The sequence below is a fragment of the Frieseomelitta varia genome, unplaced genomic scaffold (genome assembly GCF_011392965.1).
Source record: "Frieseomelitta varia isolate USP_RPSP 00005682 unplaced genomic scaffold, Fvar_1.2 scaffold_435, whole genome shotgun sequence".
NCBI lineage: Eukaryota > Metazoa > Arthropoda > Insecta > Hymenoptera > Apidae > Frieseomelitta > Frieseomelitta varia.
In genome coordinates, this window is record NW_025110185.1 from 201758 (window position 1) to 218547 (window position 16790).

Below are 16790 nucleotides of genomic sequence, written 5' to 3' on the forward strand. Positions count from 1 at the left end.
TCTTTCCTGTTTAGTCGTCCAACTTTTTTCTGCAATGGAAGATCTTTCTTCGGTTCAAATGCATGGAATATACATCAAATAAAACCTAAAAGAACGACTTGATAGCAACAAATGCGGAACGTGTATGTTTTTTATATATATTTGACGATAAACTCAAGCATTTACGATGATATCGTTTTCTATCTTACCGGCTCTTTACAGCGAATTCCTTCGTTGGTTGCGTCTATTTTAATTCACGTGGCGATAAAAATCTTGCGTTGCATTATGCAAGCCAATGTATGACGTAATGTGATACGCCGATTCATAAAGTCCAATGAAACACATGGAACACTAATCGGAATTGTCCTTTTCACGTACGCATCCTGTACACACGCAGCGACATCTGACAATAATATGTGAATATCCGCTAGAAGATAGTTCAATCGTTAAACGCAACGTGGCGCTTGCTTGTTCCTTCAAATATTTCTACCTTTTTATCATAATATTAATAGACAAATTTTTATGGACAAAATGGACTTTTAATTAACCAGAAAACATTCTTTCTCTAAGCTTTAAATACTTTTAATTGTTTCATTTAATTGTATCAATAAAACAAGAATAATTATCAAAATCCTCTTCTGGTATCTTCAAAAGCGTTTTTCAAGCAAATTGTAGCAATTTTATAAATTTAAATAAATAACAAATTAACTGAACAATTTATTGTCAATTTTATTTCCGTTTCGTCACAATTTTTTGAAGAATACTCGCACAATAAGGGATTAGATCTCGAGTCGCCAGGCATCGTCGAAGGGAAAAGGAAAAATGGTGAGAAACAATAGGCGGCCGAGGCGAGATTTCTCGAGATTGCGTTCGCGTAAACGACATCTAAGATATATTTAAAAATAGTGCGAGATTATTGAAGCATTTCGCTTCAGCTGGCCTCTCGCCTCTGGCCATGGAACATCTGCGGAGCAATCTCGATCCTTGCGTCATTATTCTTTGTGACCGCGCATCATCGATTCACAAGTTTCCTCAACCATGGAAATTAATCAACCTTAGACCATGATCAGAACTGATAATGGGAAAACGTGATGTTCGTCGTGGCGAGATTCACCGATCGAGAAGAAACTCGATTCTATCATCTGCTCTGTTTCCTTTTTTTCCTTCCGTCCTCATCTTCCTTCCTTTTTCTTCTTCTCTCTTCTTTTTTTTTTTTTTTTTTCTTCCTTTCTCTGAATTCAATAAGAATTGCTCGACGAAGCGATTTGTCTGGACGCGGTTAAAGGTAACTTTATCGTTCAGCGGTCGTGAAAATAGCCAGACAGAAAATAGTTCGTCGATCGAATTTCGCGAGTCCAGGTGCGGAGGAATGAGGCAGATACACGATAAGCGAACGCGATACAATCAATTATCGATTAGGAAACTAGAGTTTTCCAGCCAATGATTCTTGATTATAGGCTTTCCCCGGTAATTGTTGCTGAATGTGCAAACGTTACGTGCACGGCGAATCAATAATATGCGTATCGATCATTCGTTTTGACGGAAAAGTGCCTCGCGTGCCACGGAAATCGAAGCATTCTGCAAAAAGCAAATGTACTCGGTGTACCGTTGAGACAATTATGATATATTTCACGCATCGAATAAGTCTGCCGCATAATCGCTCGTAACGCGATTAAATCAGCCTCGTGTAATTTCATTTGCTCGTCTATTCAATTACGTTTGAATTTCTGTTTAAAAATCCGTTGCTACTATGAAAAACATTCGAAACTAGTTGTTGATCGGTAAGAATAAGTCCTCCAAATATTCAACAAAAATCTAACCAAGCCTCGGTTAAATAACCAAATTGTCTAATAAAACGCGAAACCTGGTCAAGCATCGACCGCATATGTACGTTCAGGTTGGTAGCCGTCAACTTGAGCGATAAATCGATGGCCAAAGGTGGATGAAACGCGTGTCAGGATGTGACATCGTGCCTCCACGTAACGAAAGTGCATTTACGAGGGACAAGGACCATAATTTGACAGACGACGATATAATATTCATAAGGGAGAGCCGTGGAGAACGAGCGCAGGCGTCGTTGTCGTTGTCGACGGAGTCCTCCGGTTTGTCTATTCGTTTCAAACAACTGTTGTTCGTGCATCGAGCACCGAGTCGGTTCTCCTGAGCCATGTCAACCACTGTGGTAGCTGCGAGTCTGTTCTTACTTGCCTCGTTTCTCGGTCGTACCGTCTCTCAAACGCCCATGAACATGCGTAAGTTTTACCTATGATGCTTTTAGAAAATTTTCTTTGCAATTTGAAATTGAGACATGGGATGATGCAGGTGTTTAATTTTTAGATAAAACTTCGCGAGCATTCAGACGTCACAAACTATTTTACATTTGTTTTCACGAAGCTTTGAACATTGATAGATATAATTTAATATTGTTCCAAGATTCTTTAGTGCGATTATCATTTCTCAGTTGTAAGCTACTAATAAGTAGTTTATATTCTCGTGGAAGCTATTTCTAGACTTAATGCTTCCATAAAATACTTCTCTTAATTATTCTGCTACGGTTAATTATCGTCAAACGTGTGCAATGTTATGAAATATTAGTGAAAATGAAATGCATCGTCCGTATCGGTTAAACATTGATTGGGTCGCATGAAACTTTGATTCGTTCCCGATACATCGATACGAAAAGTAGAAAAGTGGCCGTGCTATCGCTGAATTATTCATGCGATAAACGTCTGACTAATACCTTTCGCATCTCCTGTGCCGACTCGAACGTTTAGTCCCTGATCCTTGACATAGAAAAAGGTCTGATGAAAGCTATTAACAATGATTAAGATCGAAGGAGAAAGAGAGTGATACAGTTCGCGATATCATCGCACAGGTTTTACTTCAAATACGATATACGATGAATTTTTTTCGCTACTTTACAAACAAACAAAAGAGAAAATCGTATTAGCTTAATGAAATTTTCTGCACAGTGAAAATAGCGATTTAATAATAAATAAATGATTACTGCACGATTAGATTCCATCTTTTAATGAAAGTGTATGCACATAACAATACGCTAATGACGATTAAATCATATGTATGTATATATGGTTTGATAAAATAAAAATATTATTTTAATCTATTGCCTTACAACTTTCTTACCAATAATTTTAGATAACCATTACTTACCGTGATTGTAACATTATTTTAGATATAAAACATTATTTATAATTCATACTTACTAACGTTCAATTTCAAGAAAAAAAAAAAAAAAAATTTTAACTTCGAAATTAAAATTTTGCAGAATTGAAATTCTTTCTTCTAAATCGAAACCATATAACTTTTATAATATCGCGAGTGTTGCTCGATATTATAAAACAAGAGGTTAAAATTAGGTAACAGAGGGTGTACATTGCCACTAAAATTTATTTGGACGATCATTTTGAAAAATGGTGAATATAAAAAACGAGATAGATTGTGAAAGATTCTTCGTTTAAATTTGTCTCCATTGGCAATGATCTTTTTATTATTCTGCAACAGTGATAGTGATAGAGGAAGCAGATAAGGAGATGCTAAACATCCTGAACGATGCTGTACCTCAGGCAGAGAAGAATTTTGGCGAGGATGTCATCACCGTGCACATTTCGACAGTCCAAATGGAACGTGCGAACGTGGACAGCAGCTTCAAGGAAGGTTAAGAAGCGAGATGTGTCATGTTTCAAATCCCTATCGATAGAGATCTCTGCAAGTTGCAATTTAACTCGAAATTGCAATATTTGACACGATCCTGCGATCACTTTAAAATCATCTTAAATCGACTTTCACTTTTTCTTTTTTTTCTTTTTTCTTTTAAGATTCTCGTGTAATTTTCAAATAGCCTAACGAATGATCTCTACTCTTTGAAACTGACAGTAGAATTAAACTACTTACTTCGAAATTGACAGTATTAAATGTGTAATGTTTCACAGCGAGAATAATTGGATAATTTATAATTCATTTTCACACAACTTGCATCATTGTGATCAAACTATCGATACTGTAGCTGTGGCAACCATCGACCAGCTTCTCCGCCGTGATCGCGCCACGTTCTTATTCTCGTCTCGTTAAAATCAACTTGCAGTATGTGCTGCCTTATTTAAGGGAATCAGTATCATACTCGACATGACCTGGACCGGTTGGGATCGTCTACGGAATTTGGCCGACCAGAACGGAATAATATACAAACGGGGTGATAGCAATACAAACTCGTACATCCAAGCGATCGACGATCTTTTGATGTTGAAAAACGCCACGGACGTCGGTCTGATCTTCGAAGATGAAAGGGGTATCCTTCTTTCGATCATTCTTCTCGCAAAACTCTACATCGCGACAAATGTTTGTGAAATCGATTCGTACCGTTTTCCAGAGTTGAATCAAAGTCTCTACTATTTAATCGGGAACTCGATCATAAGGTTGGTAGTGATTGACGATTTCACGGAGAAAACAGTGTCGAAGATCAGGGCAATGAGACCATCGCCGTCCTATTACGCGATCTACGCGAACACCGCCAAAATGGACGATTTTTTCAAAACGGTAACGAACAGGAATAATTTCAATCCGTTTAAAATCCGAAGAAAACTTGCTGGCTTGTTCCTTGAATTATTTATACTTTTTAATTTTGCATTCATTCGTTCTATCTGTTTCTCGTATATCTAAACTCGTGCTACTTAAAACTAATTTAACAGTGAGTTGATATTTTCAGAATCAGACTGATGACTCGTTTGACAGATGAAATATAAAAAAAAAAAAACGGGCTTGCGAATTAATTTTAAATATGAAATTTTCTTTATCAATTTAATTTGTTTAATTTTAAATATATTTATTAATTTAATTTTGAATATAAAATCGATTTAAGGCCGTGCAAGGAGGTTTGGTTAAAAGACACGGGATATGGAACTTGGTCTTCACTGACAACAATTACAAGGAGTTTAAATACATCAACGGGAATCTGCAGCTGAACGTCTCGATTACTATACTATCGATGAAGTCGAATGTTTGCTGCAGACTGCTCGGTTTGCCATCGAATTGCAGTTGCCCGCCCGACGTTAAAGTGCGTACTTGGAAATCTTTCGTCTCTCCCCTCTCATTTCACGACTCAAAAGATTGAAAAAATTCGGCTCCTAGATATTCACGCTTTACTTCAGACGATTGATTGGACTCGTAGTGAGTCTGATGAGCGATCTGCAAGCGTCTGGTACCAGCATGGAACCAAAGACTGGCCGATGCTTCTCACAAAACGCGAGCCAAGCTTCGAACCTCACGTCCGAGGCGTTCAACAAGAATCTAATAGCGGTGAGTTTCGCTTTCAATTTTTGTTCGACGAGTTTGAAGAGAAGAGACCCGAGACAATTTCAAAGGGAAATGTCACAATGACAGAAATTAGGGAACAACGACACGTTCGAGTATTGGTCAGAGAAAGGGATAATTACGTACAAAGCTGAGATTGTATTGGAGACGGTTGAGAATGGGTCTCCGGAGCTGCTGGCCACTTGGACGAGGCATAGCAAGATCAAAGAAGCTGACAGGAAGATAAAGCCTGCCAAACGATTCTTTCGCATCGGAACTACTCCTGTAATTAACGATTTGATTTACTTTCTTTTGTATAGCGATATAATGTCGTGCATTCTGCGTTAAGATTGTTATATATATATATAATTATATTAGTATTATATTAGTAAATTATATTAGTATTATATTATAATACTAATAAAATATAATTAGTAAATTATATTAGTATTATATTATTATTAGTATTGTATTATATTAAATTATATTATATTAGTAAATTATATTAGTATTGTTATATGTATTATGTATAATATAATATGATTATATTATTAAATACATTAAAATTACATCAGTCGGTGCCTTGGACCGTGCCAAAATTGGACGCAGATGGAAATGTCATGAAAGATGTTAATGGAAAGGATTTGTGGACTGGTTATTGCGTGGACTTTGTGCAGAAATTGTCCGAGGAGATGGATTTTGATTACGACCTCGTTGTACCGGCGGATCGTCAATTTGGGAAGAAATTGCCTAATGGACAATGGGATGGATTGATCGGTGACCTCGCTAAAGGGGTAGGAAATGACGCCTGAATTTCTGCAACCATCCAAACCTTCTCGTTTGAAGAAATTGCTATCTTCCTTGTGATTTTATTCTTAATTAATTAGAATTAATTTTATTTTTTACTAGTAAGTAGGTTTTCTTTTTTTTTTAATTAAATTATTTTGTTCTCCAGGAAACAGACATGGTGGTGGCATCACTGACGATGACTTCCGAACGGGAGGAGGTGATCGATTTTGTCGCTCCTTATTTTGAACAATCCGGGATATTAATCGGTAAAAACTTATCATGCTACGTTGTTTCACTATTATCACTATTATACCTACAATCTTTCGTTTCAAGTAATGAGAAAACCCGTCCGCAAGCCGTCTCTCTTCAAGTTCATGACGGTGCTTAAAGTCGAGGTCTGGTTAAGCATCGTGGGAGCATTGACGTTAACTGGCATCATGATTTGGATACTTGACAAGTACTCCCCTTACAGCGCCAGGAATAATAGACGGCTGTATCCGTATCCTTGTCGGTAAAGAATTCCACTGCAATCGTGATTCTCTGTTAATAGTTAAAGAAAGATTTAGATCACGCCTTCGAAGTGTGTCGTTTCATCGAGATAAATTACTTAAATTGCTTCGTGAACAAAAAAAAAAAAAAAAGAAACATCACAAGGAATTAATTTTAATCGAAATTTAAATAGAACTGATGTCCTGTATTTAGGGAATTCACGTTGAAGGAAAGTTTTTGGTTCGCTTTAACGTCTTTTACACCCCAAGGTGGTGGCGAAGCTCCTAAAGCGTTATCGAGCAGAACGTTAGTGGCTGCTTATTGGTTGTTCGTCGTCCTAATGCTCGCTACCTTCACTGCTAATTTGGCTGCGTTCCTCACTGTGGAAAGGATGCAGGTTCTTCAGTTTGATGGAATTTTACACGTATCTCCTATAAAAGTAAAAGTTGTGCACCTTTTGAGAACGCGCGTCTTGTTTCAGTCTCCTGTACAATCTTTGGAGCAGTTAGCGAGACAGTCAAGAATTAATTATACCGTGGTCGCTAATTCCGGCCAGCATCAGTATTTCATGAATATGAAGAACGCAGAGGATAAATTGTACACGTGAGTGTTCGAATTTTGATTCTTTGGTTGTTCAGATGGGTTGGAGAATTGATAGAATCTTGATACTCCTAAATGAACAATAGTACATTGTTGTACTAAATGCGTTGTGTTCTAAATTCTGATCGCATAATTTTGTTTTAATTGCAATCTGACAACTGATCGCTGGAAATAGTCGTGTCGAAATATGTTAATTTAAAATATAATATAATATAAAATATAATATAATATAAAAATATAACATAAAATATAATATAATATAAAAATATAACATAAAATATAATATAATATAAAAACAAAACGACCAATGATACAAAGATCAAACAGTATTATTGGACCAAGTATCGAATTTCAGAAATTAATCAAAATTCTCACAAACTCTTTGCAACGACACTCCTTTTTCATATAACTCTACCCTAATTCTCCCCAGCGTTTGGAAAGAAATTACGTTAAACAGCACGAGCGATCAGGTGGCATACCGAGTCTGGGACTATCCAATCAAGGAACAATACGGTCACATCTTGCAAGCGATTACACAGGTCGGCCCAGTTGCAAATTCCAAAGAAGGTTTCCAAAAGGTACGAAAGACACGTCACGCTCGAGACTTTTTTTTTTTTCTTTCGATGCGTCTCGTTTTCTAGGTGATAGAAAGCGAGAATGCAGAGTTCGCTTTCATCCACGATTCGGCGGAGATAAAGTATGAGGTAACGAGGAACTGTAATCTGACGGAGGTTGGAGAGGTGTTTGCGGAACAGCCTTATGCAATTGCTGTTCAGCAGGGAAGCCATCTGCAAGAGGAGATAAGCAGAAAGTACGTGCCGCACACAGACAGACTGCATGTCTCTGTTGACTAATTGGTTGATTTGTTGCAGGATTCTAGATTTGCAGAAGGACAGGTATTTCGAATCATTGGCGTCCAAGTACTGGAATCAGACGCTGAAAGCGCAGTGTCTAAATTCCGACGACAACGAGGGGATAACGTTGGAAAGTTTGGGTGAGTGATTCTCAATCAAAAACCGAGTATCTCTAATTAAATTTTCAATATTCAACAAGCCAGAAGTTAATAATGATGAAGTAACTTCGATCGAAGTTACATTTTTGTGTAAATAGCAATTTGTCAAACAAATCAAACAGAACAGAAATAGTTATAGGGATATTTTCTATTCAAATTTTAGACTTTCATTATATTTTCAGGCGGAGTGTTCATTGCAACTCTTTTCGGACTCGCCCTGGCGATGATCACGTTAGCAGGGGAGATATTCTATTATCGGAAACGTAATACGCAGGATAAGCAGAAAGAGAAGAAGAAAGGGAAGAACGTCGACAAGGACAAGCTGATGATCCAGAAATTAGCCTCGAAATTGCAGATGAAACCGGCGCCGACCCCATTCTTCGAGAAAACGACGAATCCTCCTCGCGTGTCACACATCTCCGTCTATCCTCGCAATTTCCCCTTCAAGGAATAAAAATCCAGCTGTCAGAACAACCGAGAATAGAATTTGTAACAAGAAATGTTCTCGCAGAAGCGAGATCAACTCACTCTGTAAACCGATGAAATAAAAATTTTCGTTCGATGATCATTTCAATTGCAAGATAAAAGTGAAATTAATGTCTTTAGCTAAAAAAAAAAAAAAAAAAAAAAAAAAAAATAGGAAAGGAAAAAAGAGTTTGGTTCGTAAGAAGCAATATCTTTCACTGTTTCGCAATGTTTGTCGATTTTTCACGCCTCTCACGAGCTCCGGAAACAATCGTGAATCGATCGATTATTATAAACGATATCTGGTCCCTTTCGAATCGTTAAAAAGGTGTTTCACTTTCGTTTTCAACTTCGACTCTGTACTAGCGATTTGTAGTTGTACGTGAATGAAGATTCGAGAGATGTTTCATCTTCGAAGTCTTTCTTCACGTCACGCATGGTGTGCTTCTTCTCGATTACGAAAGAGAGAGACGATTTCCCATCCCGACAAAAATATTCGAGTGCTGGAAATGTCGTTTTTTACCCCAGACGATGGCTCGTAGATCGATAGCACTTGTGGGTTATTGTCCCGTCGCCAGAGTTTTTTACCAATTCGCGGCAGCGAAATTGCATAAATGAAAGCGAGCAGTTAGGGATCGGCCAGCTGTGTCGTTTCGATTCGTAACATTTTGCAGCAGTGACGGATAGACTGTTTGAGCTGATTCTGCGAATTTACTTTCGGGCAAAATACCTTAGTTATTTGCCATCTGAACACGTAAAAATCATAAATTATACTGCTCTTTTTAGTTAAAATATCGCAATATTAATTTCATCATTTCTCGAGATATATTTCAAGTACTTAAATTCCCTACATTTTTATATTTTAAGTGTTTTTGCCTCTTTCAAGTAAAACTATATGGTACGATCTGTCACAGAATAATGATTGATATTAAATCGATACAAGAAAATTAATATAACATAGATCTTTAACTTTAGTTAGGAAACATAGATCTTTAACTTTAGTCAACGACTGATGTTTTCGTATATTTATAGGAAATTAAAAGATGTAAAAATACACGCAGAAATATACAAAATACGCAAGTAGATAAAGCAAATTTCGTAAAAATTTAACGACACAGATCCACAGCCTAATTGTCACTGAATAAATTTAATATTCAATAATGTTACTAAAAATTAATTCGGTCCAACGATCGAAAATACGAAAAATATTGCTTCATCGCTATCTCAATAAAAAGTTGACGCGTTCGTGTACTCGCCGCGATTTTTCTCGCATTTGACGAGATGAAAATGATCGATCAGTGGCCACGGACGAGCAAACAACGTCCGGCACTGTTTTACGGTCGTTGATTCGAGTCTTTTCGATCCGCAAGCAACGTTCACCGTGTCTGGGGACAGTCCGCGAGGCGAAAAGGTGGGGCGCCGATGCTTTTTGAATCGCCAAATCGATATAAAGGCTTTCCACGAACGAAGGCGAGATCATTCCGTGGGAAAGTGATGTGGACCGTCGAACCGGAACCGGAAACGAAATAAGTGTCCGCGAATATCGGCGATATCTCGCATCATGCCTTCCTGCAAGCTTCGCTCTTCGTGCCTCGATGGAATGTCTTTGGTAATGGCATCTTTGTCGTTAATTAGTCAGATTTCATTAACAAAACGAACAGATCTGTTTCAGCGTTTCGTAGACTAAATTTTTAATTGGCGATTCGACTTTCAAAGCTGTTTAATATCTTTCAGTATTTCTTCTTTCTTGTTTCGTTTTTAACGCACGGTTAAAAATTAATTCCAGACTCTGACTGACTCTTCCAAAATAATCATTTTCGAAGGATTTTGCACTGCAAATAAAACTTTGACTTTTCGTAAATGTATTTTCCTTCGTTAATTTATCGCATTCTACTTTTGACGAACATACGCTCTGTTCAAAAAACAATTACAAATATCACAAAATATTACAAAATTTATAAATTAAATATATTATTAAACATATTAAATATATTATTAAATATATTAAATTATATACATTAAAATTACAAATATTACGAAACTTCTAAATAAAAAAAGTTGAAATCAATCTTTCCTCATCACTCAGACGTGCTCAATCCTGGCGATCTTCTGCGCGTTGGCAAACGGCGAATACCTCAAAGAACGCTTCGAGCCCTCGTACACCGACGTTCACCCGTGGACTCGCATAAATCGCGAGATTCCTAGCGAATTGATCTTCTCAGATCCATCACCGTCCTATAGCAGTTTCTTAGAATCCAGACGAAACCACCGTGCGTTCGATTCCTCCCTCGATTCCTTCGGCAAGCCTAAACCATGGTACCCGACGTCAACCGCGAAGAAAGTCCCCACGGAGAACAAGAATCTCAAGAAAGTGATATCACCGTTCTACACCGTCACCGACGACGATTCCCAAAGGTACAAGGACATGGTGATGAAGTCCGGCGTTCCATACTGTCGGGAGATGAAAACGAAACGTGGGGAGAAGAGCAGCGGCTCGAAGGACACCACGGTCTGCTACAAATGCAAGAATCCGAAGAACGGCGCCACTTACGAACAATGCTCGTATCATTCTCAGCCATTGGCCGATTCCAGCAGCATCGAGGGGATTCCAGTGGCGCCGCCAGGGTTCAGAAACCGAAGATCCAACATGGACGAAGCTTCGTCTGGCTCCAGGGACTCTGGTGGTCACGGACGAGACGACAGCCCGTATAGATTCAGCGAGAGGATATTCTCAGACGCCACGGACGACGTGCCGCCGGAGTATAAGAACGAGAACGAGAAATGCGAGAAGGTGGCGAAGGACTCGATGGTGTGCATGGTGTGCAGAGACACGAGGAGCAACGCCAAGTACGAGCAATGCTCCTACGTTGGGAAGCCTAACGCTGAGTCCAGCTCGCCTGAAACGCGAGAATCGGAGAAAGAGGGCGAGGAGTATACTGGGAGAAGATCGAGCAGAGATTATTCGAAGAGCGACGAACCGGTTAAGGAATACTCCAGTTACGACGACAAGGAGGTGCCAGAGAGATCGTCTCGAGAGGAGGGCAAAGAATCGTCGAACACCTGCAAGAAGGTCCAAAGAGGCTCGAAGACTTGCACCGTCTGCAAGGATCCCGGGACGGGTGGGAATTACGAGAGATGCTCGTACAGCTACGAGCCAGACGACAAGGTCTACAAGTACAGCAGATCGAAGAGTTTCGGGTATCCCAGCAGTTCCTCCAAAGACAACGACAACAAGAAAGATTACAAAGAGGACAAGTCGGTGGATGAGGGATCGCGAAGCGAGCCTGAGGATTACATCAAAGACTATACCATACCAGAGAGCTATCTCGAGAGAATTCAGTCCTCCCCGCCTTCTTACTTCAAGGACGACGAATCCAGGTCTAATCCAGGTCATTACGGATCGTCTCGAGGATCGAAATCTCCTTCGGACGAGGATGGATCTTCGTCCGGCTACGAGAAATCGAAATTAGAGTCGCAAAGAGTCGCCGAGAGTATCGAGCCGAGCCACTGCAAAGAGATCGAGAGAGACTCTATGACATGCAAGGTTTGCAAGGACCCGAAGACCGGAAGTAACTCGGAGCAGTGCTCGTACAAGTACCAACCAAACGACAAGAGTTACTCGTACTCGAAGTCTAGGTCGTTTGGTAGTCCAACAGAGCCAGAGGAGAGATCGTACGACGAGTCTGAGAGGAAGGAGTCGAAGGAGCCGTACGAGAGTCGAGGCTACGATACTTCCTCGGAGAAGACGCCTCGCGTTACCAACAGAGACGCCAGCAGAGGAGAATTTTCAACGTTCGGGGAGTCGGAGGACCAGTCGGCGAGCTCTGCCCCGAAAAAGGGCGACTCGGGCTTCTACGACGCGTTCAAGAAGAAAGCCGAGATCCAGCAGGTACTTCGCGAGTTCCAGAAGGAAGATCGTTCCAACTGCAAGAAACTGATGCGCGGCCGAATGACTTGCTACCAGTGCGTCGACGAGAAAGGCTTTCAAAAGGAAGAATGCGCTTTCGTAACCTCGGACGAGCCGATCGGGGAGAAGTCTACCAAGAAGGTTCCCAGATCGATCGAACGTCGTTCGTACGATTCATTTGCAGAGCCTCGGGCTGCTGCGAGCGAGAAAGCTGAACGAGAACAATCGAACAGCGAGAGGAGGTCCGACGAGGTTGAGAAAGGACCTAAGGAGATTGAACCTTACGAGTACGTGGCGGAGACCAGACCTGTGTTTGACAAGGTTCTCGGATTCACGCTTCCGGCGTACATGTTGAGCACTTCCGAGCACGAAGACGAGTTTGATAAGATTTTCACGAGTGGCGCTACTTAAGAATGTTGTTTCCTTTTTTTTTTTTTTTATCTTTTGTATCTTATTGGCAGATTCAACGAGCTTGTAGATAATTTGTAAATTTGACGACGAAATAGATTTAGTTCGCTCTTGCATGAAACTCGAGTCTAGACCAATTTCAATTGATAAACAATGCAATCGTTTTCAATTCGTTCGTACTTTTCTTTTTTTCGACGTTGTATACAAGTGGCACTGAATTGTTGTATCACGAGGTTTGTAATTAAATTTCTTCTTCTTGTTTAAACGATGATGAAATTAATCTTTGTCCGATTACGTGCCGAATGTAACTCGCAGTTTACAGTCACGCTCGATCGAACAGGAAATTAGAAACTTCGCTTTTGCGATAAGCGTGTTTCTTTGTTTTTGCGAAGTGTAATTCTTTTCTTTTTACTTTGCGCGTGTATACTACTGCAGAGGTACGCGAAAGGAAGAGGAAATTTCTTCTGTCGACATTCTGTGAGAAGAAAGCGAGAATACGAGAGCGATGTCTGGCCGTCGTTTCATTTCGTCGTGGATGACTGACCACGGATAAAGAAACGATCGTGCAAAACTTAAAAGATCAGAAAACATAGTTTCATTATTCATTAGCTGAGAAACAGATCTCGTTACATCGTCGGAACGAGAACATCCATCTAGAAAACCATTTCCTACTCTTTTTCGTACTCCTAAAACAGGCGTGATAGTTTCTCAATTAACGTCTCAATGTTCCCTCAGCGTCCACCTATTTTCTCTTCATAACTCAGAATTCTCTGTGCCAGAGAATACATTTCTTTTTTTTTTATATTTTAGAACACGTATTCATGTATGTATTCACAAAATCTGACAAATGAAATCCCCTATTTTTTTTCTTCTTTCATTTTTTCATTTCTCTAATATCATTCACTCTTCCATTCTGATCGCAATTGATTTTGCGTCCTGATACGAAATGTTTCGTAGCTTTCGATTTAAAAAACTACCCCTCCATGCAAAAAAATCGAGAGACTCAATCCAAATAAATTCTCGAGGCCTAATTTTCTTCCTCATAGTTTCCAACATTAAATAATATTTTTTCAATATTAAAATAATAGTCTTTCGATATCAAAAACTACCCTTCCATGCAAAAGTTAAAAAATTCCATCCAAATCAATTCTCAAATCCTTAATTTTCTTTCTCATAGTTTCCAACATTAAATAGCATTTTTTCAATATTAAAATTATTAAAATAGTACTCTTTCAATATTGAAAACTACCCCTCTATTCAAAAGTTACAAAATTCAATCCAAACAGATTTTCAAACTTTTGATTTTGTTTCTCATAGTTACCAACATTAAATAGTATTTTTTCAATATTAAAATAATACTCTTTCAATGTTAAAAACTACCCTACTATGCAAAAGTCCTTAATTCTCTCCCTCGTAGTTTTCAACGTTAAATAATATTTTTTCAATATTAAAATAATAGTCTTACAATATTAAAAACTACCCTTCCATGCAAAAGTCAAAAAATTCCATCCAAATCAATTCTCAAATCCTTAATTTTCTTTCTCATAGTTTCCAACATTAAATAGCATTTTTTCAATATTGAAATTATTAAAATAGTACTCTTTCAATATTGAAAACTACCCCTCCATTCAAAGCTCACAAAATTCAATCCAAACAGATTTTCAAACTTTTAATGTTGTTTCTCATAGTTACCAACATTAAATAGTATTTTCTCAATATTAAAATAATACTCTTTCAATGTTAAAAACTATCCTTCTATGCAAAAGCCCTTAATCCAAAAAATCCTTAATTCTCTCCCTCGTAGTATTCAACATTAAATAATACCTCTCTTTCAATATTAAAAACTGTCCCTCCATGCAAAATTCATAAAACTCGCAAAAATTCAATCTTCTGATCTCTCGTTTTCGTCTGTCATTTTCACATAGAAGAAAGGAAAGAAAAAAACAAAGAAAGCGTCCCCCTGTCGAACTCGACCCGCTGCTCGCGACTCTGTCGGTGAAAATCTCGGCTCGTCCGATCGCGCCACATCGCGGAGCTTGTCGCGGCGACAAGAAGCCGAAACGATGACGGAATCTGAAAGCTGAGGTTCGCGATCCGATGGGATCGTTGTCGGGCAGCAGTAGCAGCGGACGCGCGCTAGTGTCGGCATCGGTGCTGCTCGTCCCTTTCCAGATCCGTCAACCTTCCACCTCCTCGGTACGCCTCGCGGAACATCCGTGGAACAGGCCACGACCAGCCCAGAGAGAAGAGAACCGGTTCCCTGTCGGCTAAACGCTGGTGGAAAGCGGCACGAGGCGGCGCGAGCTTAACACACACGGGATTTCATATTTCGTTCGCGGCGGATAATCGTACCCTCTATCATCCCGAGCATGAGCACCTCGACGTTCGTGGGGTAAGCGTGTATTTTCCTTTTCCTCCTTTATCTCGCGAAAAGAAACTCGCTGAAAGGCGCAGCGTATACAAAAAATCGTAAAGAGCATCGTCCAAGGATCCTCGACGTCGTTCGAAGATTTTTCTATTAATCTTAATTCGGACACTTGACACGGGTCATTTTGATGCGATGCTGCGAATGGTATTTTGAATTTGGTTCTTGAATTTGACAGAGAGTAGAATATATACTGCGTTGTTCGAATATATATATATATATAGATTAAAAAATAATTAAATAATAATTATTAAATGATTTTCAAGTGAAAAGAGGAACGAAGCTTATTATGATTATCAGTCATATGTATTTTGGAAAAGGAACTCGCGAGACAAGATTAGAAGTTCTTTAATATACTAATATCAATGCAATGTGGTATATTGAGAACTTCAAGAGAAACTATAGCTCCCTTTCTCAGAAAGCTGACTTTTAAAAAAAACTTCGTTTCTTTGTTTATTTAATATTTTATTTTTTAATATTTTTTTCTTTATTCGATATTTAATATTTTAATATATATAGAAATTCGTAACGATCCAACTATCTTATTGTAAAATACTCTGGCCAACTATGTGTTTGACATAGATCTATCATACAGTTTCTTCTTTCCCGAGCACTTCTTAATTACGTAATTGTAAGAAAACTCATTTCTATCTTCCATCGTCGTCCGGATTTTCTGATCCGAATGAAAGTTAGTATGGTAGTTAATAGTAGGATAAGTGAAACTGGTTTCCAGTTTGGTACTCGAAAGGACACGACTCGGCTCGAGAAGGACCGGGCTTTTTCCTTTTGTTATTTTCTTGAGCTTCGTTCGCATGAGAACTGTTTAAGGAAAGATAAAAAAAAAAAAAAAAACAGCTTCGTCTAATGTGATTGAAAAGACTTGTATCACTATAGCATTTACAAAGATTCTAAAGTAGAGATTCTGGCAAAAGAACGGCTGTCGCGATTTCGCTAACGGTGCGCAGTCGATTTGCCTCGTTTCCAGCTTGTACAGAAATAGCGACGACGTTTTCGAGCGCTATTAGGGGATTGAGAAAGGTCGGGATCTTCCCGGTTTCACGTTCATGGGGTCCCGTGTTTCACGGTGCGTTTGAGAAAATTCACGTAACCGATTACGAAATTTCTCGCTCGCGTTTCTCGAACTCGATTTTAGTACGTTCGTCATCCGATAGATTCGGACAAAAGTCTTTCTCTCAAGTTCTACGCTACTTGAATTTTTGAAATTTCATTTTATAATATTGCTAGGAAACGAGGTTCAAATCGTATTGACGCAACGCAACTCGCTGGCCTTGAAATAACTATATATTAAACTTTCCCTTGCCGAGGATTCCTAATTTCTTTCTTTCTTTCTTTCACACAATTGTGCAACATTTAATTTCATTTAGTTGCACAAGGTGAGAGTCTATCGA

General features: G+C 38.9%; 2 protein-coding genes across 7 annotated transcripts in view; both read left to right on the plus strand.

Annotated features, from left to right (window-relative positions):
- The window catches only part of LOC122532114 (ionotropic receptor 25a), an 11121-nt gene extending 2073 nt beyond the window's left edge, over positions 1-9048 (plus strand). The window contains exons 1-16 of one of the 6 annotated variants that reach the window (XM_043660615.1): positions 2111-2231; positions 3502-3654; positions 4082-4285; positions 4367-4533; positions 4856-5050; positions 5125-5292; positions 5377-5571; positions 5862-6080; positions 6242-6341; positions 6409-6586; positions 6778-6961; positions 7046-7167; positions 7595-7742; positions 7806-7975; positions 8037-8158; positions 8359-9048. In XM_043660615.1, the coding sequence (XP_043516550.1) occupies positions 2147-2231; positions 3502-3654; positions 4082-4285; positions 4367-4533; positions 4856-5050; positions 5125-5292; positions 5377-5571; positions 5862-6080; positions 6242-6341; positions 6409-6586; positions 6778-6961; positions 7046-7167; positions 7595-7742; positions 7806-7975; positions 8037-8158; positions 8359-8630 (2682 nt within the window). In that variant the 5' untranslated portion in view covers positions 2111-2146 and the 3' untranslated portion in view covers positions 8631-9048. Of the gene's footprint in view, positions 1-2110; positions 2232-3483; positions 3655-4081; positions 4286-4366; positions 4534-4855; positions 5051-5124; positions 5293-5376; positions 5572-5861; positions 6081-6241; positions 6342-6408; positions 6587-6777; positions 7168-7594; positions 7743-7805; positions 7976-8036; positions 8159-8358 lie in introns of those variants that run through there. The other 5 variants (XM_043660614.1, XM_043660617.1, XM_043660618.1 and 2 more) reach the window with 5 other exon arrangements.
- An 876-nt stretch (positions 9049-9924) lies between these two features.
- LOC122532110 lies at positions 9925-13085 on the plus strand. The gene is made up of 2 exons (XM_043660592.1): positions 9925-10250; positions 10728-13085. Exons 1-2 carry the CDS (start codon positions 10203-10205, stop codon positions 12957-12959), a joined length of 2280 nt encoding a protein of 759 aa, XP_043516527.1. The 5' UTR covers positions 9925-10202; the 3' UTR covers positions 12960-13085.
- Positions 13086-16790: the final 3705 nt, after the last annotated feature.